Source organism: Mastigoproctus giganteus, chromosome 5, assembly GCF_048544385.1.
Source record: "Mastigoproctus giganteus isolate SK-2022 chromosome 5, ASM4854438v1, whole genome shotgun sequence".
Lineage (NCBI taxonomy): Eukaryota > Metazoa > Arthropoda > Arachnida > Uropygi > Thelyphonidae > Mastigoproctus > Mastigoproctus giganteus.
Genome location: NC_143579.1, coordinates 112,053,475 through 112,078,362, shown reverse-complemented (window position 1 = coordinate 112,078,362; position 24,888 = coordinate 112,053,475). Strand labels below are relative to the sequence as shown.

General features: G+C 41.6%; 1 protein-coding gene across 1 annotated transcript in view; it reads left to right on the top strand.

The window, feature by feature from the left end:
• LOC150085644 (uncharacterized) overlaps positions 1-24,888 on the top strand; it is a 156,305-nt gene that overhangs the window by 48,365 nt on the left and 83,052 nt on the right. Inside the window, exon 3 of the mRNA XM_090374632.1 lies at positions 3,127-4,066. Within this exon, the coding sequence (XP_090230758.1) occupies positions 3,127-4,066 (940 nt within the window). The remainder of the gene's footprint in view (positions 1-3,126; positions 4,067-24,888) is intronic.

The window sequence follows — 24,888 nt, the reverse complement described above, 5'->3', positions numbered from 1 at the left end:
AAGTTGTTCGATGTGAACTGCAATGCGGTTTACGGAATCAATTTTCAAAGTTGATTAGAGCAAAAGTTTGTTCCACTGTGAAAATCAAGACCAATGCAATCCTGCTACCTGTAAAAACAGATGAATGGAGAAGACAGTCACTATAAATGTTTAGAGATATAATTAATGTAATGTACGTATAGTACTAAGTAAACTCTGTAAAATCCAGCACTTCATAATTTGGGAATACTTTAAATTAAATGTACTTAACATTTATTAAAATGGGCTCCTCTAAAACTGCTGAACCACAACATCTCTAAAACCAACTACCTCGATGGGGCCGGATTTTAAAGAGCTTACTGTATATCAATCTTCGTGGCAGTTCAGTGGGTACAGGATTCCGCCATTTGTCAATTGTTTGGAGAGGGCTAGCTTTGATTTCCACCTGTGACTTGAGGAATTTAAGACCACATCAATCGGGACTGTGCGGAGAGAGCAGAGTCCCCCCCCCCCAATGAATTATTCCGGGTCAGCCCAGTCAAAAGACACGATTGCCATATTAGGACTAGTTACCCAGTTTTTCTTAGTTCCTTTACTTAGTTCCTAGTAAAGGAACTAAGAAAAAGTACTTTTCTGCTCACAGATGTGGTTGTACGGCAAGCCATGATGAATATTGCGTCATCCTTTATTCTTATTATATTCGTGAAAGTAATCAACTTTAATCCAAAAAAAAAAAAAATTCTATATATCAATCGGGACTGGGGGAATTATACACACAAAGCCCTGACTGCAACCTAAGATAAAGATAGTTTGACAAATTACAGGTCACAGTAGATAAATATTTTTCTAATCGATCTGAAGTTACGTGAGATGAATAAATAAAACACAAATACCCGATAATCCCTTCAACAAACAATCGCATTCATGTGCTTACCTCTTTAAAAGGCTATTTAACTAGATCTCATTCCGTCACCACTGTCCCCGATCTCAGAGCAAACAAAATCAAACACACGGAGATAAACGAAGCACGAACACATGCAATCACGCAAGCTTTCCTGAAAGGGTAAAACACAATAGATGCTAAGCTATGGAAGCTATTGCAAAATATTGTATCTTCATTGAATACACTGAACATCATTATAAGTGATATCCTCTTTATTCGTGCGTCTTTTTCACGTCTTATTCTATCTGTGGCATGGTCATCGGACATCCAATTATCTACAGAACTGTTCTCACACAATAAAAATGTGGATCACTATCCAAAACAAAATTAATACAGCATACGCAGTAAAGCACTATTATTACAACTCAATTTCAACAAATATTAAAGAACATTTCGCATGCGCAGCAATCGATATTAAAAAAAAAAAAAAAAAATCGGCATTCGCTTGATGCAATCGGAATACAAAATGAACTTATTTAGAGTTACTTGCAATTAAATGTTTTGTTGAAGACATGAAATTCAAGCGTTATTATAATTATTGAAATATCAGAGCGTAATTATTGTGTAAAATGGTTAATAATCTATTGCTTAAATGTGACCCAAAACCGATTTTTATAGCTTTAGTCAGCGACTTTGAAATGGTTTCGCAGACCTGCTCCACAACTTTTGTATTGCCTACATGTATGAGCCTTTTTACAATACCCAATAAGCTTGCTTTAAATTAAAACATATCTATGACTTCTTTAGCAAGAAACAGGCCTCTCAATGGCTTTCCCCCACCCCTTTCAAGACTGCAAAATTTACTAAACAAGTAATGAGCAAATGAAAAGGTGGAACTAAAGGCGAAATACAGGGTCCAGTCACATTATTATGACCACCTACCTAGTATCCAGAATATGCGCCTTTCGCAGCATGCACTGCAGCCAGCCGAAGTGGGAGGGACTCAATAAGTCCGCGGAAGATTGCTACGGGTATCTGTAACCATACAGACTGCAGTGCATCCCCGAGTTGCTGTAGATTCCTTGGTGGAGGATCTATCCGTCTGATGTGTCGATCGAGGTGGTCCCATAGATTTTCAATTGGGTTAAGATCCGAGGAATTCGGTGGCCAAGGGAGTAGCTTGAAGTCTTCGTCGTGCTCCTCAAACCAATCACGGACAATTCTGGCGACATGGCATGGCGCATTGTCTTGCTGATAGATACCATCGCCCCCAGGGAACACGGTCAACATGTACGGGTGTACCTGATCGGCGACATTCGATAGGTAACCCTTTGCGTTCAGGGTGCCCTCCAGAGGTATCAGCGGACTCATGCCATGTCATGAAAACATTCCCCAGACCATAACGCCGGGACGCCTAATGGCAGCCGTTCAGCGTGGACACGTTATTTCCAGCTCTTGATTTTGTGTCTATACATGTGGTTTAAGTGCTTTCTGTTTCAGGCAAAGTGTATCAAGTGTTAAAGAAACATTAGCGGATGTCCTAGGTGAGACTATTTTTACATCTACTGGGTTATTTAGCAGAATACAAGCGTTTTTTACCTGTTCCCTTTGTTGGCAGACAGGTCACCATGCCGCTGACAACAAGGAAATAGGGAGGGTGACCAAATATTCCTGGTCAATACGTTTGGATCCTGCATTTGACTTGGGAGGGAGCTTCAACCTGAGTGACTTTGGACCGTGATACTGTCCCAACATTTTGAGACTAAATGTGATAAAAAATTGACTGTTTTGAACTATTTTGCGAAGAAATCATGACTATCTAGTTCCCCCCCCCTCTCCCATAGACTTACAATAGACAAGCTACTATACTGACCCGTACTGTGGAATGTGTAGTGTTCCCCTCCGGCGCAGGGATTAGTCATCTGACATTTATTAGCTGTGACCTTGATTGCGGTTCACTCTCTGTGAAGCGAATGTCCACAGACATTGTACAGAAAGTAACAGTATCCTTCTGGGCCGATCTTGGAACAACCTTTTCTCCCCCCTACTATTTTTGGAGGGGTGGCAATCCAAAAACTTATTGCTCTGCTGCAAGGCTAATAATTGCACTACAAACACCTAGCTAGTGTCATTCGACGTCCCTTTCATTCCTCTCATGAATGAAAACAATACGGACTCGGTTATCCGAAGTGAACCCGATAATACGAAAATGATGGAAAAGGAAGAGATATCAGGAAATTCTGGAGCGCCTATTTCGTAGACAGCTCACAGTGATGACCTGGTCATAGTGGACTGCTACGAGGACTCTGAATCCACGCAATCTGGAGCTTCCGCCTCCAAGCGGAAGTACAAGAAATATGTTGTACCGAACACTGATAGGAAGACTCGCTCCCAAAGTGAAAACAAGGAATCCACAGAGCAAACTACCACCCAGAATGGCAAAGCCTCAGGAAAGCCATGGGATAAACTACAAGGGACCCCTATGGACCCAGCTTTCCAGGAAGGAACCATTCTGGAGCAGTCCCTTGCTTTGCGAACTGCCCTGGAGAGTCTCTTTAAGGAGCCAACCAACAGGATTACAGCTGTTCTCCGCGCAGAGATCGTCTCCATTTGGATGAAAATGGAAATAGGTGTTTGTACCAGGATGATACAAACTCAGCTAGAGAAGGAAATTGCCACAGCAAAATTGGAGGTCCTCCAAAACAGTGGGGCAAACCACATGCTACAGCGCGCTCCCACTTATTCACAGGCGCTGAGGAACAACATCAACGCTACAAATGGAAATCGTCCTGCAGGTCAGGCTGGAATAGCCCCCAAGAAAACCCCGATCACCAAACCACACCTAGTAATATTGAAACCGACGTCAAACGAAGTCCACAAAACGAATGAGGAAGTGAAACAAACAGTAATCGAAAAGCTTAAGGATGACTTCAAACACACGAGGATTAGATCTGTCAGAAAGACAAGAAACGTTGGAGTTATAATACAGACTGACACAGAGGAAGATCTACGGGGAATACTACAAAATCCTAAAATACCCTCCTTAGGACTCATAGCTGAACATCCTAAAGAGAAAGGGCCAAGCATACTAATATTAGGAATCGACAAAGACGTGACCCCAGAAGAACTTGTTCAGGAGATTTATACCAAAAACTGCAGTCAGCTACCCACAGGCGATGAGCCACGACAACATATCATACCAAGGTATAAAACAGAGCCCAGAAATGGAAATTCTGCTAACTGGATCGTTGAACTGTCTCCGTCCACTTGGAGAATCCTGAGCCAACAGTCCAGAATCTATGTAAACTGGGGCAGCCACCGTTTCAGAGAGCATGTGGCTGTTCCCAAATGCTTCCGGTGCTGTCGCTTTGGCCAACACGACTCACACCTGCAAGCAGTCGCAACCCACTTGTAGTCATTGTGCCAACACTGGGCATGAATATAACAATTGCCCAAAAAAAGCAGAAACCCCCGTTTGTGCAAACTGTAGGGCCATGAAGATTCCATTAGGGACAGTAAATGACCTGTTTACATTAAAGCAAAGGGTGCGCAACAATTGAGAATCAATTATGGAGAGTAATAACAACTACTATAACATGTCAAAGGTGAAGATAGCACAACACAATGCGCAACGCTCCAAGGCTGTCGTAGCACAGCTAGTTAAGAAAGCTAAAGAAGAGAAGCTAGACCTACTTCTTCTACAAGAGCCCTATACACATAAATATCAAGTTAGAGGGTACCCACTACAGTTTAAAATTATCCAAGTGGATGGTGAAACTCCTTGGGCTGCCATCGCTGTTTGTAATCCTGACCTCACTGTAACTAAGATAACAGACCTGTGCATAAACTGGGCAGTCTGCGCCCATACAGCATCATCCCTAGGGGAATTTTACGTAGTGTCCATCTATGCCCGACCAGGAGAAGACATACTCCCTACAATACAATATCTTCAGAATCTGCAGCAACAACTACCAAACGCCAAACTTATATTAGGCCTTGATGCAAACTGCAGATCACCTGCCTGGCACAGTGAGACACCAGAACGGAGAGGAACAAACAGAGGCCAGCGCCTAGAGGAGTACATATCAAGCAGCGACCTATCCATTCTAAACAGACCAAACCAGCTCCACACCTTCTCGAACACTATGTGGGAAGCTAATATCGACCTAACCCTTGCAAGCCATTCCATAGCAGGACACCTCTCTCTCTCCTTGGGAGGTACAACAACACTGGACCACTTCAGATCACAGAGTGTTAACTTACCCTCCATCGATCACTCCAAACGCAACAGGTCACACGACTTTTATTACCAAGATACGCCATATCAAAAGCGGATTGGAAACTTTTTAAGCAGCTGCTGACGGAGAAAGCAGAAAACTTCCACCCCAATGAATTCAACCTAGACCGGCGTCAGCGAGAGGTAACAAAAATAATCACAGAAGCGGCAGATATAGCCATCAAGAAGAAGATGCCCTCCCTCAAAGCCGTTCCTTGGTGGTCGCCAGAGCTCACAGATCTCCGGAAAAGGGTAAATAGTGCCCGCAAGGCATTTCAGAGGGCGCGTAGATCCTGGCCACAGGCAGAGATCGATGTACTACGGCAACAGTACCGTGAGGTCAGAAATGACTACACAGCTAAAATAAAGAAAAGAAAGAAAGCCTCATGGGAAAACCTAGTAAATACAGAAGGAAAGGCTAACCCCTGGGGAGTGGTGTATCGGGTCACCACAAACGAACTCCCCAGAGGGGAAGTCGTAACGGCAAACGAGACAGCTCAGGGAACCTATACCAGAACATGAAAATCCTCTATAGACAATATCTTGGACCATATCTTCCTTCCTGCAACCGAGCCTCAAACCCAGGAACAAAGAAAACTTGAGAACAATAACACATACACAACCACAGCTGTTGAACCTGCCTTCTCACCAATGGAACTCAGCATAGCGGCAGCGAGAATTAAAAATAGAAAGACCCCTGGTATAGATCAAATTGAGCCCGAGATGCTCAAGGTGGTGGTAGAAACTATACCGAACACAATATTGGGACTCCTCAACCGATGTCTCTCGGTGGGCCACTTCCCGGCCTCGTAAAAAACGGCACGAATAAAACTCATTTTAAAAAACCCGACGAAACCACAAGGAATGCCAGGGTCGTATAGGCCAATCGCCTTGCTGTCAATCTTCAGCAAGCTCTTCGAGCGCCTTCTCTACCAAAGAATCGAGAACCACTTCCACGAATCAAACCTCTTGTCGCCTAATCAATATGGCTTTAGGAAGGGGCGCTCGGCTGTAGAGGCTCTGGAAAATATTATTGAAACAGCTAATAACTGCAACACAAAATACTTCCTCCAAACATCGATTGACTTAGCAGGGGCCTTTGATTCTCTCTGGTGGCCTGCTGTTCTGGCCAGGCTCCGGAAGGCTCATATCACAGGAGACTTATATCGATGCCTCAAATCCTATCTTGAAAACAGGCGAATCACTGTTACCACTCCATACGCCTCTGTTTCTAAGCCGGTCCACAGGGACTGCCCTCAGGGTTCTGTCCTGGGACCGCTCTTGTGGAACCTGGTCCTAGACGAGTTCCTTAATTTGGATATTCCAAATGTTAAAACCCAGGCATATGCGGATGACCTGGTTCTGATGCTGCAGGCTGACAGCCGGGCACGACTGGAGACCATAGCAAACCGGGCCGCTAGAGACTTGCAAAATTGGACTAGTACAAATCTCCTTACTATCTCCTCAGAAAAAACAAGTTCAATACTTCTCAAAGGATTCCTTGACCCTAGAAGACCACCGCAGATTAAGATAAACGGGAACACCATAAATTGCTAACAGAAATAAAATACCTCGGAGTGATACTTGACAGAAACCTTAGCTTCACACCACATCTCTGCTACCTGAGAACAAACATAAGAAGATATGCGAGCCTACTTGCCAGAGTCACTAGGAAAGACTGGGGCCTGAAGAAGAGGGCCCTTGGCGTCCTCTATAAGGCATTCTTCATCCCAGCACTAGCCTATGCAGCTGGGGCCTGGTACACAAAGACTAGCACAGCTGTCAACAAGAAAAAACTAGAGATGACACACCGATCGATATTACTCATAATGACAAGAGCTTGCTGCACTGTGAGCACCCACGCGCTTCAGGTCCTGGCGGGATGCCTTCCCCTGGACTTGGAGATTGCGTGCTGGGGGTTGCTGTACCAACATTCCAAAGGAAAAATAGTCTCTCATATAGGATTCACCACAGACCCAACAAACTCCAAAACCGTGGAGAACAGACGGATTTTGCAACACGTGAAATCACTATGGCAAAATCGCTGGAACCTCACTAACAAAGGCTCCATTACCAAGGCTCCATTACGCTCTTAGAGTTCGAAAACAATTTCCAAACACCGATATCTTGTGTGTCTCTTCAATACCTGCAATAAAATTTTATCCTATGACTCACCGAAGTTATCTCAATCCATGCCAAATATTTTATAAAAATAACTACTCTTTAAACCATGCTTATACATTAAAAAAAAAAAAAGGAGCACAATTCCATAAGCATTTAACACAACCATCACTACGCTACCTACCCAGTTGGTCAAGATGCCGAGGTTTTGGCAATTACTAATGATCTTGCACAGATTGTTCATTTACCTACCAGAATAACAGACAATCCTAAACTTGCAGCCAACGCTCAATCTTTTTCTCACAAACAACCCTTCTAATTATATGGTCAAGGTGAGTGGTCCTTTAGGCACCTCTGATCACAACCTGGTGATTCTCTTCTCCAATGGAACCTTTATCTCGTGGCTATTCCCAACCTTGTGTTGTTTGGCATTACAAGAATGCAAAATGTAATGACCTGCGAAATTTCCTTTCTTCTTTTCCTTGGTTGTATTACTGTTTCAAAACTTCTGACGTCAATGTTTGCTCAGATCGTTTGAGTGAAATTATTTTTGTAGGGATGAAATCCTTTATTCCAAACTCCACCTTAAAATCTTGTCCTTTATGTAAACCTTGGTTTTCCAATAAATATGCTAAGAATTGTGCATATTGCAATTGGCTTGTATCCAAATCTCCAAGTTCTTCTGCCTACATCAAAGCTCACAACAATGGTAAAGCAGTTATTAATAACTGCTTTACCATTGTTGTGAAGCAGTTATTAATAAGTCCAAACTAGATATCAAACAGGCTAATAGTAGAAAACTTGTTTCTTATCCAAATCGAGAATTCTGGTCTCTTGCCAAAGCTATTGGCCGCAACTTTTGCCCATCTCTATTCCCACCTTTGGCAAAACTAGGTGGTTCTATTGCCACTTCAGCCAAAGATAAAGCTAATCTGCTAGCATCCTACTTTTCTTCCAAACTACCTTTTACCATTCCCAGTACAAATCCATTCAGTGCCTCCTGTGGTCTTCCGTTTAAAGGATGTCTGGAGGATTTTGAACAATCTTGATGCTAAGAAAGCTCCAGGTCCTGATGGTATTTCTCCACTTGTTCTCAAAACCTGTGCTTCAGAAGTTACTCCTGTTCTGTTTCCTTTTTTTTTTTTTCACTTTCTTATTCCAAAGGTGTTTTCGCTTCTGCTTGGAAATTTGCTCATATCAAGCCAGTTCCTAAAAAAAGGGTGACAAATCCCTCCCAACCAGTCATTAGCATTGGTAGAGGCACACGATGATGCAAGAAAGCAAACTTATGGAGCATCAGCCAAAAAAACGCTCCCATTTCACCCCTCCTTTCGTTCCAAATACCTGTCCAGCTCAGCCTTAAATTTATTTAGGCTATCAACTTCCACAACAAAGGATGGAAGTCTGTTTCACTAACCAACTACCCGCTGGCTAAAGGCAAACTTCCGCACATCTATCCTACATCTGTCTTTCCTCAATTTGAATTTATGCCCTCTCAAGTGATTATTCTGAGCAAGAGGAAGAATACCATCAGCATTGAGCATGCTCAAACCACCAAGAAGTTCATACCGGATGTAGGACAAGTTTATCCACTCTCCCCAGCCTGGTTTTCACCCGGACTCAAAACTACCTACCTATTGACTGGACATGTCTCATTTAGAAAGAGGCTATATGACTTTGGAATCTCAGCTACTCCGCAGTGCTCCTGTGGACAGCAGGAGTCCTGGGAGCACCTGGTATACGAGTGTGACCAATACGAGGACCACAGATGTCAACTATACACCAAGATTCACTAGCTTCTTCGAAACCAGGAGGACATCGTTCTACAAGAGGAAGAGACCTACAAAGCATTCACACTGTTTGCGCAAAATCTGTTCACAAGACAACGGACCCTACCCTCCCCTTGAGTGGAGGTATTCCAAAAGTTCACAAATCACGAGACAACAGCTATCCCTCAATGGCCCAGAGTAATGGAAACACAACTAAGACTCTGACTCAACTTGTTCAAAGACACCATAGAAGACCAGAAGAAACCCATCTTGCCCTGTTGGGCACCTGGACTAAAGGACATCCAAGGTTGTCATATGATTCAACATACACTGTTTCTCTCTTGAACGGTGCTTTCTTTCCCTTCCCGTGGGGAGAGGGGGGCTTTTCCCCCACTCCTTTCCTTCCCCAAATCTCTTCCCTCTGGTGGAGCACGGGCCTGCTCCACTGCAATCGCGGGGCCATCCTCTCTATCGGTCCCTTACTTCCTTTTCTTCCCTCCAGTCTTCACACCCCCTTTACTGTTGACTTTCACAGCATTTTCAGCCCTACGCGTCCAAATTTAACTACAACAAAATTTCCTGCCCGACCCATTTAGGCATATAGAAAATATTATTTCAGCGTATAGCCCCTCGCAAGCATCTAAATTATTATAACAAATGCTAATAACTAACCGCGAACAGCATTTTTTTAAAATTTTATTTTATTTTATTTATTTATTTTTTAGTTTCTAGCCACTGAAATCCCAGGAAAGTAGGTGGCAGGACCCGCCAGAGTACTATATAGGTAACACCCGGTCGGTCTCCCTGTGGCGAGGTATGGTACCGTCGGGTCCCATTAGGGGCCCGGCGGCTAACAGGCCGGATGAACAAGGGCACAACATGCTAAATACCACATGACCCATATACTGTACTTTTAAATCCCTGGCTTGTCCGATACAGTGTCGGAGTTGAACTTTCGTTCAGGTGCCGTCCTATATAAGATACTATACATGTCTACATACATACAGTGTATATATGCGGAGATGGGAGAAATCCCAGGAGCCGTTAGACCCAAATATACCTATACCATAACGCCGCCCCCACCAGCCTGCCTTCTGCCAACAATCGTGTCCGGGTGTCTGTTCTCGGTCACCCTGTTCCCGCTAAACACAGATCCTCAATCAAGTCAGCAACAAGAAATCTGTACTGAAAACGCATCCTACAGCACCACTTCTATAGAACAGCCTTTCAACTTAGATGAATTAAAACTTGCCATTTGCAAAACAAAAAGAGCCCAGGGTTAGACTTCACTGAAGCAGAAGTAATTAAGAAGCTTGCAGAGACGCAATCAACCCTCCTTCTCAGCCTGTACAACCATTGTCTGGAAGTTGGACCCTTCCCAGATGACTGGAAAGAGGCCAATCTACGACTCATTTTGAACAACTCAAGTAAACCACCAGAGCAGCCAAGGTCATACAGACCCATAGCACTCCTTCCCGTTTTAAGCAAAATATTTGAACGTCTTCTCTTATCCAGATTGGAAAAACACTATAAAAATGCAAATCTCCCGTTCCCAAACCAGTTCGGTTTTCGGGCAGGCCGTTCAGCAGAAGATGCTCTTCGACAGCTCACGGATTCAGTCAAAAACTCAGCCACCAAATACTTCTTAGTAATATCAGTGGATTTCGCCGGGGCCTTTGACTTGCTCTGGTGGCCAAGTATACTACGAAGATTCAGAGAAGCTAACGTTCCAGCAAATCTTTACAGCTGCATACAGGACTATCTTCACAACAGAAGCGTTACAGTCAGAAATGCCTATGGACGAGTTCCTGAACCTAGACATCCAAGCCTTCGCAGATGACTTGATATTGACAGTCACTGGAAACTCCAGAGCTTCCCTGGAAGCTCTGGAGCCCTTTCAAAGCTACAAGAATGGACCAGCCTCCATAAATTCCATATATCCCCTGAGAAAACTACTTCAATTCTACTCTGAGGAACCCTTCAAATAAGCAGGCCGCCGCAGATTAAAATTGCTGGTAGAACCATCAAACTGACAACTGAAATGAAGTACCTTGGGGTAATTCTCCACCCCCAAGCTCACGTTTTACCCGCATATAGGCTACCTTCATCACAAAGTCAGGAACTACACGGCAATGGTAGTGAGGGTCAGCAGGTCTGACTGGGGCCTAAATCGCCACTCACTGCAAATGCTAAACAAAGCTGTATTTATTCCCACTATAACCTACTGTGCAGGTGTCTGGTATCATCGTGCACTCATTGTTCGTAACCAAAGGAAACTCACCTCCATCCGGCGTAATATCCTACTCACTATCACCCGTGCCTGCTGCACAGTAAGCAACCCAGCGCCCCAAGTCTTGGCAGGAGTTCTCCTTCTGGACCTGCAGATAATTCGCAAAGGCGTACGCTACCGGCTCGTAAAGGGACTCCCTACAATCATCCTGGATTTCACCACAAACCCAACAAACACCATCAAAGAAGAAAAAAAGGTAGACTGCGTCTTGCAGTCTACCTTCTTAACGCCTGGCAAAACAGATGGAATACCACCCCTAAAGGTTCCATCACTAAAAAAGTCTTACCTGAAATAGCCCAGATCTACCCTAAAGCTCCAGCATGGTACAGCCCAGAGTTATATACCACTTTCCTGATTACAGGCCATGGATCCATAAATCAAACTTGCCTCTATGAACATCGTGGATGACCCTCGTTGTCTTTGTGGCGAAAACGACGACTGGGATCACCTATTCTATGTTTGCCCACTCTACGAGGACCTGTGAACGTTGCTCATATCAAAAATACATGCCTTGCCTCGAGGAAATGAACATTTTCTGATCAATGAGGAAGACCAGTACCACGCTTTCTCTGCCTTCGCCCATGATCTCTTCACCAGAAGAAGATCACTGGTAGAACATCCTGGAACTGATGCATATTGATGGACACCCTTTTCTCATATACTGAACATCTTCACCTAGATTGTGACTACTTCTAGCTACTGAACTTGACACTCAGGTCGCTTGAATTGTTTCATCCATGTGTCTCTTGATATGTGATTGTCTTCCTACCCTTTCAAGGGCCCTCTTCTTCCACTTCCGCTTAGGTGGGAGAATTCCCACTCAACCTGCGGAGGATGCCTTCCCTTACATCCTCTGTCGCTCTGTCTATACCTCCTTTCCTTTACCCTCTCCGGTACATTCTGTACTCCCTGTACCCTATTTTCTTTTTTTTTACTTGGTCTCTTTTCAGGAAGCTCAGGCGACCTGGAGGAGACTAGCCAGAGAATTATGGACAGCCTGGCTACCTCCTAGTGGTGTGTGCGGGCAACGTGGGGTCCCACCAGGGGCCCTACGGCCAAAAGCCAGGACACCCAACAGAACCCAGCACAATATTTCATTTACAACACAAAAATTTTTTCTAGCTTTCACAGTGATACTGTTTGTCTCCATAGAGTTCATATGGCACAGATGTGGGAAACCACCGGAGGTGCCTTTTCCCCAACACTATGCACACTATGTCTGTTCTCGGTTGCACAACATATTACACAACACATGACCCACACACTTTTAAACCTCTGGCCATGACTGCGTACTGTCCTCGTTACAAAGAACATACGCGGAGATGGGGTAAATCCCTGGTGCCGTTAGACCCAAAAATACTCTATACTCTGTGTCTGTTCTCAGACACGATTGTTGGCAGACGAATCGAAGACAGCACTGGAGAAAGTTAAGATAAAAAAAGCACCAGGCAGAGATGGATTGCTAACCGAAGTGATAAAGAAGTTTGGTTTGAAATTTGGAAAGGAATTGGTAGAGTTATATAATGTGTGCTTAAATGAGAAAATCTTTCCTAGTTGTTGGAAGGAGGCATACATTAAAATATTACTAAAGAAAAGAGAAAAAGAGAGGATGGATCCTGGATCATATAGACCAGTGGCATTATTGCCAGTTATCGCAAAGGTTTTTGAAACAGCGTTGATGAATAGATTGGAGGGACACTACGAAAGTAGTGGAATGAGCAGCCCTAAGCAGTTTGGCTTTCGGAGGGGCAGATCTACTGAAGATGCTGGGCTGTCACTGGTTCCAGAGACAGCTCTCTTTTTTTTTTATCACAGAGAATTTATTTATTATTATTTTCCTTCTCCACGGGGATTTTTATTTATTTATTTTTTTCCTTCACCACGGGGATTTTTATTTATTTATTATTATTTTTTTTTGCACCACTGGAATTGTTTTTTTTATTTACTTATTTTACTCCCCTCTCTGGAGTGGGCCCCCAGAAAAATCTGGCCCACCTTTTGGCAACATCAGGTGGGTCAGAGTCTCATATCGAGACAGTACATGCTCCACTGGGACTGGCCCATCTTTCCGTGGTGTGGACGAGTATCCAGCATCATCTGTACAGGTGATTGGGCTTCTGGGTAGCCAAGTGGCCAGAACATAACATAGAACACACATAGTACACACAAAACCTATACTACTCACATTTCTGGCCGTCTTACAGTGGTACTGTCCTTCACAGAGATACGAGGCGGAGATGAACTCGCGTTCTAGGAGCCGCCCCTTACAAAGACACATGTCCACATGTCGTGTTGGAGACCTTTCTGGTGGCCCCACGGTTCATTTGGACGGCCAGTTGAGCAAGAGTAGCGCGCCGATCGGTCCTGACCAACCGTTTCAGCCGACATACACCTCTGGACTCAATGGTGCATGGGGCTCCACCATTGGCACGTCGGGTCGTCAAAACTGTCCCACTCGTCCAGTCTTGATACACGTTCACCACTGCAGCACGTGTGCATTTCACAAAGTCCGCTGTTTCATAAATGCTGGCACCCCTGGCCCGATAGCTGATGGTCATGTCTTTTTCCAGGTCTGATAGGTCGTGTGCTTTGCCCATGACAGAAGCTGTTACTGTGTTCACGGATGCGAACATCAAGCCTTATATGCTTGCGGTGTGTGAACTTACACGGTGCTGTATGATTCGCTAGGCCTGTGTGATGTCGGCATTTGGGGGGTGGTCGTAATATTGTGACTGGACTCTGTAAGTTTAACTCGTATTCACGTGAATTGTAACTCATGAAAGAGAGCTTCTTTGTTTGTGTAAACACGGAGTTTGTAGAATTAAGAGATGTGCGAACTGTGCTGATTACTGTACGATTAACAGTATTTTATTTTATTTATTTATTTTTTTTTTTTCAAATATCAATGTTTTAATAGAACTATGTTTACGTTTCATAGGCATATCTGCTATACAAGAGTTACGACACAACGGAATCATAGTCACTTGACACAAGTATCAATACTACAACGTAGCAAGTTCTAGTTTAATCATCTCATTTAAAATATACTTTCAAAATATATTTAAAAAGAACGAGACGACAAAATTCCTGATCACGACACTCTTTTTCAAATTGTTTACTTTGCTTTATGCAAGTGTTCACGAAGCAAAAATTCTTGCAAAAGTTTTACGCAGCAAGAATTCCTGGCTTCAAGAGGCATGTCCTCAAAGCCAGACAAAAATCAATATTAGTATCAGTAGTAGCAAATGATGCAAGAAAGCAAGCTTATGAAGCATTGGTTAAAAAAAAAAAAAAAAAAACACTCCTTACATCACCTTGTCCATCCCCTCTAATAATTTGTCTAGTTCTTTCTTAAAATTATTTAAACTACACACCCCATGAGCTGTTCTAGCAGCCCGTCACCACTGATCAGAGAACTCAGGTCTAACTGCACAATAACCCCCAAGGTCCTCTTCGTTCTTCACTACCCTTGAATTGGTACGTTATTCGGGATTACTGCTATCCACATACAGTACCTTGCTGAAGAGTCATTGCTGATAATCAGATCAAGAGTATTGCGTTCTCTTGTTGCCCCCTCTAACATGCTGGTGTAAAAAGCAGTCGTTCAATAAAATGAAGAATGCTTCAATGCTGTATACCAATGTTTTCAACCTTTTTTCATATGACAGGCGATAATAGAATGAGCAAAATATGCCAGCCTTATTTGATAAGATAATAATATTATGACTATTGTTCAGATACGAGCATCAACCATTACTGTGGAGATATGCAAGCTAAGGCTCGCCCATTATAATTTGTACCAATTTCATCCTTCGCCCTTGTTATATTTGAATTTTTCTATTGTTATTTACACAATGCAATGCAATGCTCTTTCTTACTGAAGTTCAATGTCTTACAATTCCGGTTTGTCATACCGAAGAACATGACAAGTAATTAGCCGAATGACAACTATCTGATGAATGTCTGCATTGTGTAATGTACACTGGTGCTAAACTATACACGGTTAGCCAATAATTAAGTACTATTCTGATATATTATATATATATATATATATATATATATATATATATATATATATATATATATATATATATATATCAACAACATAAAAATTTAAAGCGAATCTGAAAAAATAGAGAAAAATTAGAAGAAGCTCTGTAATATCTAGCAGTTCACAATATGTAATTTAAAATCTGGCATACATGACATTTTTTTTTTTTTTTTTTCCAAATCCAGAAATGAAAGCAATCTGGCACTCGTGGCAACGACAGCATTATTTTGTCTTTAGGAATTCACGCAAAACAAGCTCTCTTCGTGATATCGCTTATTCAGTAAACTTCATTAGCTTCTTAAAAGAGTTATACTTTTACCTCTTCCATAAATGGCGAAATACTAACTCGCATAAACAACAGATTTAATTCCACATAGCCACGGTTTTTGGTACCATTAATCAGGTGTCGAAATTGAAAAGTTTACGAAACGGGCAGTTCGCTTTTATATTTTTATTATTTTCAATAGTAAAGTAAGGACACCAGACAAAACTCGTGGTATTTAGCCATATAACAGATTGAATGCGTCTATTATGTTTGCTTACAGCATTGAAATTAGAATAGAAGGTTAACTCGTTTTCTGTATATATAGAATATGCCTGCTGTGACTTCTTCAGTCACAGGTTTCCACCACGAAAGATAGGACGCCGAAAAGAGGGGCAAAAAGGAGTAAGAGAATTTGGCAGTTCTGAAGGGCATCCTGTAAAGAGGTGTGAGAATTTGCAATCTCGGAAAAAAAAAAAAAACAGTAATAACGGGTTTAAGGATGGTGAGAGGGAGCAAAAATCGTGATCGGCAAAGAATATTGGGTCTAGTAAATAAAAAACGCTTTCAGATCTGCTGATACGTCCTTGGTTAACTGCTGCAGACAGTTAACCAATGACCTCATCAGCGTATTTTTGAGAAAACACTGCGAAGAGATTTGCATAACAACTCTCATGGATATCTCATGAGAAATAACACGTATATCTGGAAGAGCTCCCTTACCCCAACCGAAAAAGACTAGTATTGACAGTTGCACATAGAAAAGTCCGGCTAACATGGGCTAAAAGAGATATAAACTGAACTACTGATGATTGGAAAGGTTTGATGTGATCTGACGAATCCAAATTTTGTCTATACTCTTAATGATGCCAGGAACTAAGTACACAGGGGACGCAACGAGGCTTTTCAACCAGTGCGTACGGTGTCGTACGAGATGGTTGTGGATCAGTGATGCTTTGGGAATGTTTTAGCTATTATAAACTACGTCCCCCATTTGAGCAATGGCGTAAGTCTGATTCATCCAACAAGGATGAATCAGGCTGGCTAAACAAATATTCTGGATGATCAGGTTATACCTTTTGTTGAACATTTGAGGGACACTCATGACTTGGATACTCCTGTATTCCAGATGACAACTGTACAGGTCGTCTTTACTGCTTTTAACTGACACGAAGATCAGAGAGAATGGTAGGGCAAATAAACTAGAAGGGGAAAAGGAGCCGTTAGGCAATTTGTCTGCGGGGAGCACAGAATTTATATTGCTCGTAGTTTCGCCTCTGGCACATTTAAATACTACGAAGAACGTTTGGGACCATCTCGAACGGAAAGCGAAAACACAACAGAATCAAATTAAAAGCTCAACTGTTTTCAGAACGGTCTAATAATGCTATAAACTTTTCAATTTTCAAACTATTCATCTTTCTTTTAGCCTCCAATACAAAGGTACATTTTTCTTTGAAGCACAATCATTGATATTCTCTCTCTCTCTCTCTCTCTCTCTCTCTCTGATACTGTACAAGACATGCATTTAAACTTGACATTCCACTACATGACAACATTTTCCGTGACTTTGTTTACTGCCATTTTGCTCACATTTAGCAAAAAAATTAAGCTGTTATTGACTACCCTTTAGTCAGTATAAATGTTTACAGATATAAATAAGTTCAGTTGTTACTAAATGAGCAGAAAACCCACTACACTATTAATAGGGGGGACTTCAATGCTAAGGTTGGAAAAAGACAAAACAGCGCAGAAAAGGGAATTATAGGAAATTTTGTAATTGGTGAAAGAAATGAAAGAGGTGAAAGACTTGTGGAATTTGCAGAATCTCAAGGATTATCAGTAATGAACACTATTTTCAAGAAAAGGGTGAACAGAAAGTGGACATGAAAGAGCCCAAATGGATTAACAATGTTTATAGATATAAATAAGTTCAGTTGTTACTAAATGAGCAGAAAACCCACTACACTATTAATAGGGGGGACTTCAATGCTAAGGTTGGAAAAAGACAAAACAGCGCAGAAAGGGGAATTACAGGAAATTTTGTAATTGGTGAAAGAAATGAAAGAGGTGAAAGACTTGTGGAATTTGCAGAATCTCAAGGATTATCAGTAATGAACACTATTTTCAAGAAAAGGGTGAACAGAAAGTGGACATGAAAGAGCCCAAATGGATTAACAATTAATGAAATCGACTTCATTCTCACTAACAGAAGATATATCGTGATGTTCCAGACTGAATAAGGTAAATGTTGGAAATGATCACAGAATGTTAAGATGTACACTTGATATAGATGTAAGAAAGGAAAGAAAAAAATTGACTCGAGTAATACAAAGGTCTTTGAGATAACAGAAGAGGAGAAAAAAGCAGTATGTACTGGAACTTAAGAGCAAGTTTGAGCTTCTGCAGACTGCTCAGGACCAAGATATCGACGAGGAATATTACAACTTTCTGAAAGTCATAAAGCCCAAGAAACCTATAGGGAAAAAGAAATCCAAAGAAGAAAAAATTAGTCAAGAAACACTTGTTATGATGAACCGAACGCGAAAAATGAAGAGCAAGATAAACACTGACAAGGAGAAAATTGAGTATACTCAATTTTCTCCTTGTAAATCAGCAGCCATGAGCAGTAATACAGAAAGACAAATGATACTGAAACTGAAGAATAGCGATGGTGTACTTGTAAACAGCAGAGAAGGCATAATTCAAATAGCAGAAGACTACTATAGAGAATTATACAAGGAGCCAGGGAATGATGCCAGCAGTGGGGAAGATGGATTTAAAGTAGCAACACATACGACATACCTGATATTCTTCCTGATGAGGTAGAACATGGGTTGAAGAAAATGAAGAATCAGAAAGCCCCGGGGGTAAGATGAAGTTACTGTAGAGTTGTTAAAATTGGGAGGAAGAGACATAACACAAAAACTGGCAAGGCTCTTCACAAAATGCATTAGAAAAGGTGTGACGCCTAAGCAGTGGATAATTCAATCATAGTTTTGCTGCGTAAGAAAGGAGATAAATCAGAAATTGGAAATTATAGACAAATTAGCTTGTTATCCCACAGCTACAAGTTGTTCACAAGAGTCATTACTAACAGATTAAAAAAAAAAAAAAAAATACTTCATGAGAATCAACCGAAAGAGCAAGCTGGCTTTAGGACAGGATTCTCAACCATGGATCACCTTCACGTAATATCACAGCTAATGGAGAAAGCAAATGAATATAAAACACCATTATGCCTGGCATTTATGGATTATGAAAAGGCATTTGACTCCGTACAGCATAAGGCAATGTTTCGGGCACTGGAAAGACAAGGCATAGATACCCCAAATATTATGATTTTGAAGAAAATATATGAGAACGCTACCTCCTTTATTAGACTAGACAAAGACAGTAGAAAATTTAAAATCGAGAAAGGAGTTCGACAAGGAGACACAATATCTCCGAACCTGTTTACTGCTGCACTTGAGGAAGCTTTCAGAAGATTAGACTGGTCGCAGAAAGGAGTCAGTGTGAATGGAGAGTACCTAAACCATTTACGATTTGCAGATGACATTGTGGTCATAAGCCACGATCCCAAAGAATTAGAGAAAAATCTTAATCAGTTATGCACAGTTAGTAAAGATTTTGGACTAAAGATGAATATGGCTAAAACAAAAGTAATGATGAATAAGTATGCCACAGAAAGGGACATAATGATTGAAGGAGCAGTAATTGAAAAGGTGGAGTCATATACTTATCTGGGACAAGTTATTAGCTGTAATAATGATAAATGGCTGGAAGTCAAGAGAAGAATAAATTTTGGATGGATAGCATTCAGGAAATATAGTCACATACTGAAGAGCAATATACCAGTTTGTCTGAAACGTAAAATAATGAACCAATGTATACTCCCCACAATGACTTATGGAAGTGAAACTTGGGTACTCACAAAAAGAATGGAAGAGAAGCTGAGAACTACACAGCGAAGAATGGAACGAATTATTTTGGGAATCGGACTGTTAGATAAGAAGAGAAACACATGGATTAGGCAGCAAACTCAAGTAAAGAACTAAAATGGTCTTGGGCAGGACACATAGCTCGAAGACATTATGACAAATGGACTAAGAAAATAACAGAATGGTACCCAAGAGGAACTAGAAGAAAACCTGGAAGACAAAGGCGGAGATGGATAGATGAAATTCGTGAGTTTGTGGGTAGTAAATGGATGGCCATTACACAAAACAGAAGGAACTGGAAAGTTGCTGGAGAGGCCTTCATCCTGCAGTGGATTGAAAATGGCTGATGATAATGATGATGATAATTAACTGCTCAACCACTATTTATATTGGTACCTCTTTCAACATCCGGAAAATTTTAAATTCTGGAATCTCTCAATCCCCGATTTCAACAGAAAAAGATTTCTGTGTAACACTTCGGGTTCGCTAGAGAAATATTACTTTTTTGAGCTCATATCATTTAAATATGTATTAATTCATCGTTTCCGTTTTTAATCAAAACGAATTTCTACCACTTTTCCTTTATAATTTCGTAGTACTGTATCACTGTCTCGTTTCTAATATTATTTTAGCTGTCATTTTCCATAGCTGGAGAATGACAACTAAAAGTTAGCCAAAAGTTTACGATAAACGCCTTTTCCATGAAAAATTCTGAGGCTCTCTAATAACAGTTGCTACAATTAGTGTTAAAACATAAATGCCATGCAAAGTGCAAAGTGTGTTAAGTGTCTAACGGCACCAGGGGTTTCCCCCATCTCCGCGTTGCTTTCATTGTGAGTGTACCAGTTCACTGGGAAGGCCAGAGATTTAAAAGTGTTGGATCATGTGAGTGAGTTATGTTGTAGTACGGTTGTTCTTCTGGCCATTTAGCCGCTGGACCCCAGCTGAGGCCCAACGTTGCCCGCACTTCGCCCCGTGGAGGCAGACCAGGTAACCACTAGTTTAAATTTGCACTCTGGCAGGTCCTGCCACCTAGTTTCATGGGATTTCAGTAGCTAGGACCTTAAAAAAAAAAAAAAAAAAAAAAAAAATTGCATGGGAATATTGCACTAGAATTGGAAAAGCCAAAATGGTGGGCGAACAGCGTAATTTAGACACGGTTATTTTTGGCGTGTGGGGCGTCCACCTGCATACAGATAGAGTTGGGTAGGGAGAATGAAGACTGGGGGGATAAAGACAGAAGAATGGGGTCAATAGGGAAGACGACTCCAGGTGGAATCAGTGGGGCATGCCCATACCCCACCAGAGGGAAGAGTGGGGTCAGCAAAGAGGGGAGGAGACAGGAAAGCCGTCGCCTCCCCCGCCGGGGTAAGGGAGAAGAAAGGGCCGAACAAGGGAGCCGGCTCAGATCACTAACATGGCGTGTATGCAGCAAAGCTGTGGCTTCATCAGGTCCGTGACAGTGTACAGTCCATTAGTCGGTCAGTGTTGGGATAGGATCCCGTCCACTGCTGTTCCAATAATCAGGATATCAGTGTGGGATGGTGTCACTAAAGGGATATAGATCTCATCTAGTAAAGTCCTAGTCATTGTTGTCCGTTTCAGTTGTCACAGTTCCAGTGTCGAGTTTAGGGAAGTTGTGGTAATGCTCGTCGTCTGCTGAACAGTTCGTGCGCAAATTTCGAGAGGGCTCTATAGTACTCCTCCTCCCACAGTACAAGGTGTTCCCGATCCTTCGGGTTGAAACATATTTTTGTTATAAAGTGACATATTATATCATCAAAGAGGGGGAATTCATGCATCAGATGTGTCCATGTCTGATTTTCACCGCAGTGGCATAGTGGTGCTTCTTTTATTCCGAAGGTCGAAAGTTTGGCATTAAAGGAACCATGTCCCGTTAGAAGGAAGGTGGTGTAGAGCCCGGTGAGAACCAGGCCGGCTGGTGGGGGTAGACTTGGGTAACGTCCGGGATAAATTTCCGGGTTCATCATCATCATCAGCCATTTTCAATCCTCTGCAGGATGAAGGCCTCTCCAGCAACTTTCCAGTTCCTTCTGTTTTGAGCACTGGCCATCCATTTACTACCCAAAAACTCACGAATTTCATCTATCCATCTCCGCCTTTGTCTTCCAGGTTTTCTTCTAGCTCCTCTTGGGTACCATTCTGTTATTTTCTTAGTCCATCTGTCATCATGTCTTCGAGCTATGTGTCCTGCCCAAGACCATTTTAGTTCTTTAGTTTTGATAAGAATGTCCTTTACTTGAGTTTGCTGCCTAATCCATGTGTTTCTCTTCTTATCTAACAGTCCGATTCCCAAAATAATTCGTTCCATTCTTCGCTGTGTAGTTCTCAGCTTCTCTTCCATTCTTTTTGTGAGTACCCAAGTTTCACTTCCATAAGTCATTGTGGGGAGTATACATTGGTTCATTATTTTACGTTTCAGACAAACTGGTATATTGCTCTTCAGTATGTGACTATATTTCCTGGATGCTATCCATCCTAAATTTATTCTTCTCTTGACTTCCAGCCATTTATCATTATTACAGCTAATAACTTGACGCCACCTTTTCAATTACTGCTCCTTCAATCATTATTTCACTTTCTGTGGCATACTTGTTCATCATTACTTTTGTTTTAGCCATATTCATCTTTAGTCCAAAATCTTTACTAACTGTGCATAACTGATTAAGATTTTTCTCTAATTCTTTGGGATCGTGGCTTATGACCACAATGTCATCTGCAAATCGTAAATGGTTTAGGTACTCTCCGTTCACATTGACTCCTTTCTGCAACCAGTCTAATCTTCTGAAAGCTTCAAGGGCAGCAGTAAACAGCTTCGGAGATATTGTCTCCTTGTCGAACTCCTTTCTCGATTTTAAATTTCCTACTGTCTTTGTCTAGTCTGATAGAGGAGGTAGCACTCTCATATATTTTCTTCAAAATCATAATATTTGGGGTATCTATGCCTTGTCTTTCCAGTGCCCGAAACATTGCCTTATGCTGCATGGAGTCAAATGCCTTTTCATAATCCACAAATGCCAGGCATAATGGTGTTTTATATTCATTTGCTTTCTCCATTAGCTGTGATATTACGTGAAGGTGATCCGTAGTTGAGAATCCTGTCCTAAAGCCAGCTTGCTCTTTCGGTTGATTCTCATCAAGTATTCTTTTTAATCTGTTAGTAATGACCCTTGTGAACAACTTGTAGATCTGGGATAACAAGCTAATTGGTCTATAATTTCCAATTTCTGATTTATCTCCTTTCTTATGCAGCAAAACTATGATTGCATTATTCCACTGCTTAGGCATCACACCTTTTCTAATGAACTTTGTGAAGAGCCTTGCCAGTTTTTGTGTTATGTCTCTTCCTCCCAATTTTAACAACTCTACAGTAACTTCATCTTCCCCCGGGGCTTTCTGATTCTTCATTTTCTTCAATGCATGTTCTACCTCATCAGAAAGAATATCAGGTATGTCGTATGTGTTGCTACTTTGCAATCCATCTTCCCCACTGCTGACATCATTCCCTGGCTCCTTGTATAATTCTCTATAGTAGTCTTCTGCTATTTGAATTATGCCTTCTCTGCTGTTTATAAGTACACCATCGCTATTTTTCAGTTTCAGTATCATTTGTCTTTCTGTATTAGTGCTCGTGGCTGCTGATTTAAATCCTTTGTTTTCCCTTAATGCTTGTTCTACTTTTCTTGTGTTAAATCTTCTTAGGTCCTCTCTGAGTCTCTTTCTAATGGCTTTGCATAACTCAGTATACTCAATTTTCTCCCTGTCAGTGTTTTTCTTGCTCTTCATTTGTTGTCTTCGGTTCATCATGACAAGTGTTTCTTGACTAATATTTTCTTCTTTGGATTTCTTTTTCCCTATAGGTTTCTTGGGCTTTATGACTTTCAGAAAGTTGTAAAATTCCTCGTCGATATCTTGGTCCTGAGCAGTCTGCAGAAGCTCAAACGTGTTCTTAAGTTCCAGTACATACTGCTTTTTCTCCTCCTCTGTTATCTCAAAGACCTTTGTATTATTTACTCGAGTCAGTTTTTTCCTTTCCTTTCCTACATCTATATCAAGTGTACATCTTACCATTCTGTGATCACTTCCAACATTTACCTTATTCAGGACGGTAACATCATTCACAATATATCTTCTGTTAGTAAGGATGAAGTCGATTTCATTAGTTGTTAATCCATTTGGACTCTTCCATGTCCACTTTCTGTTCACCCTTTTCTTGAAAAAAGTGTTCATTACTGACAGTCCTTGAGATTCTGCAAATTCCACAAGTCTTTCACCTCTTTTATTTCTTTCACCAATTCCAAAATTTCCTATAGTTCCTCTTTCTGCGCTGTTTTGCCTTTTTCCAACTTTAGCATTGAAGTCCCCCATAATAATAGTGTAGTGGGTTTTCTGCTCATCTAGAAGACTCTCAATTTCGGTGTACATTTCTTCAACCTCTTCATCATCATGGCTCGATGTTGGTGCATAAATCATTATAATCTTTAGCTTGTACCTCTTAGAAATCTTGAGTATTAGTCTTGACACCCTTGGTGATGTACTTTTGAATTCCAAAATGTTGTTTTTAAAATCTTTATGGACCAGAAACCCAACTGCACCTTCACTCCTTTCACTGTTTCCATTGGTGTACAGCAGATTTCCACTTGATAAACTTATATCATATCTTATCAAACTTATAGAAAGTTGATTCTGCCCATCGGACTGCCAGGTTTGCCGGAGATGGTTGGTAAGACGTTTTTTCTCTATGTTGCTGTTGTTGGCTGGATCGGTAGTGAAGCCGATGCAGTATACACTTTTACCTCTGGACAGTTGAAAGAGCATGCCGCAGCGGACAATTTCCAGGTCCAGGATGAGTGATCCTGCCAGGGCCTGCAGCGCATGAGAGCTGACAGTGCAGCATGCTCTTGGGATGGTGAGCAAGATGCTACGCTGTACTGATTCTAATTTCCTTTTGTTCACAGCCATGGTTGCTTTGTTTTACCAAATCCCTGCAGCGTATGAGACGGCAGGGATGAAAAAAGCCTTGTAAAAGAGAGACTGGGTCCGTTTCCGTAGTCCCCAATCTTTTCGTGTGACTCTTGCTATGAGGGCTGAGTAGTTCCTGATCTTTCTCTGGAGATAGATGAGATGTGGGGTAAAGGATAAGTTTTTATCCAATACGATTCCGAGGTATTTTATTTATTTTATTTCTGTAGTTAGTTTAATCGTGGTTCCTTCTATTTTGATTTGTGGTGGCCTTCTTTTGTCAAGAGAACCCATGAGGAGTATTGAGGATGTCTTGGTTGGTGATATTGTATA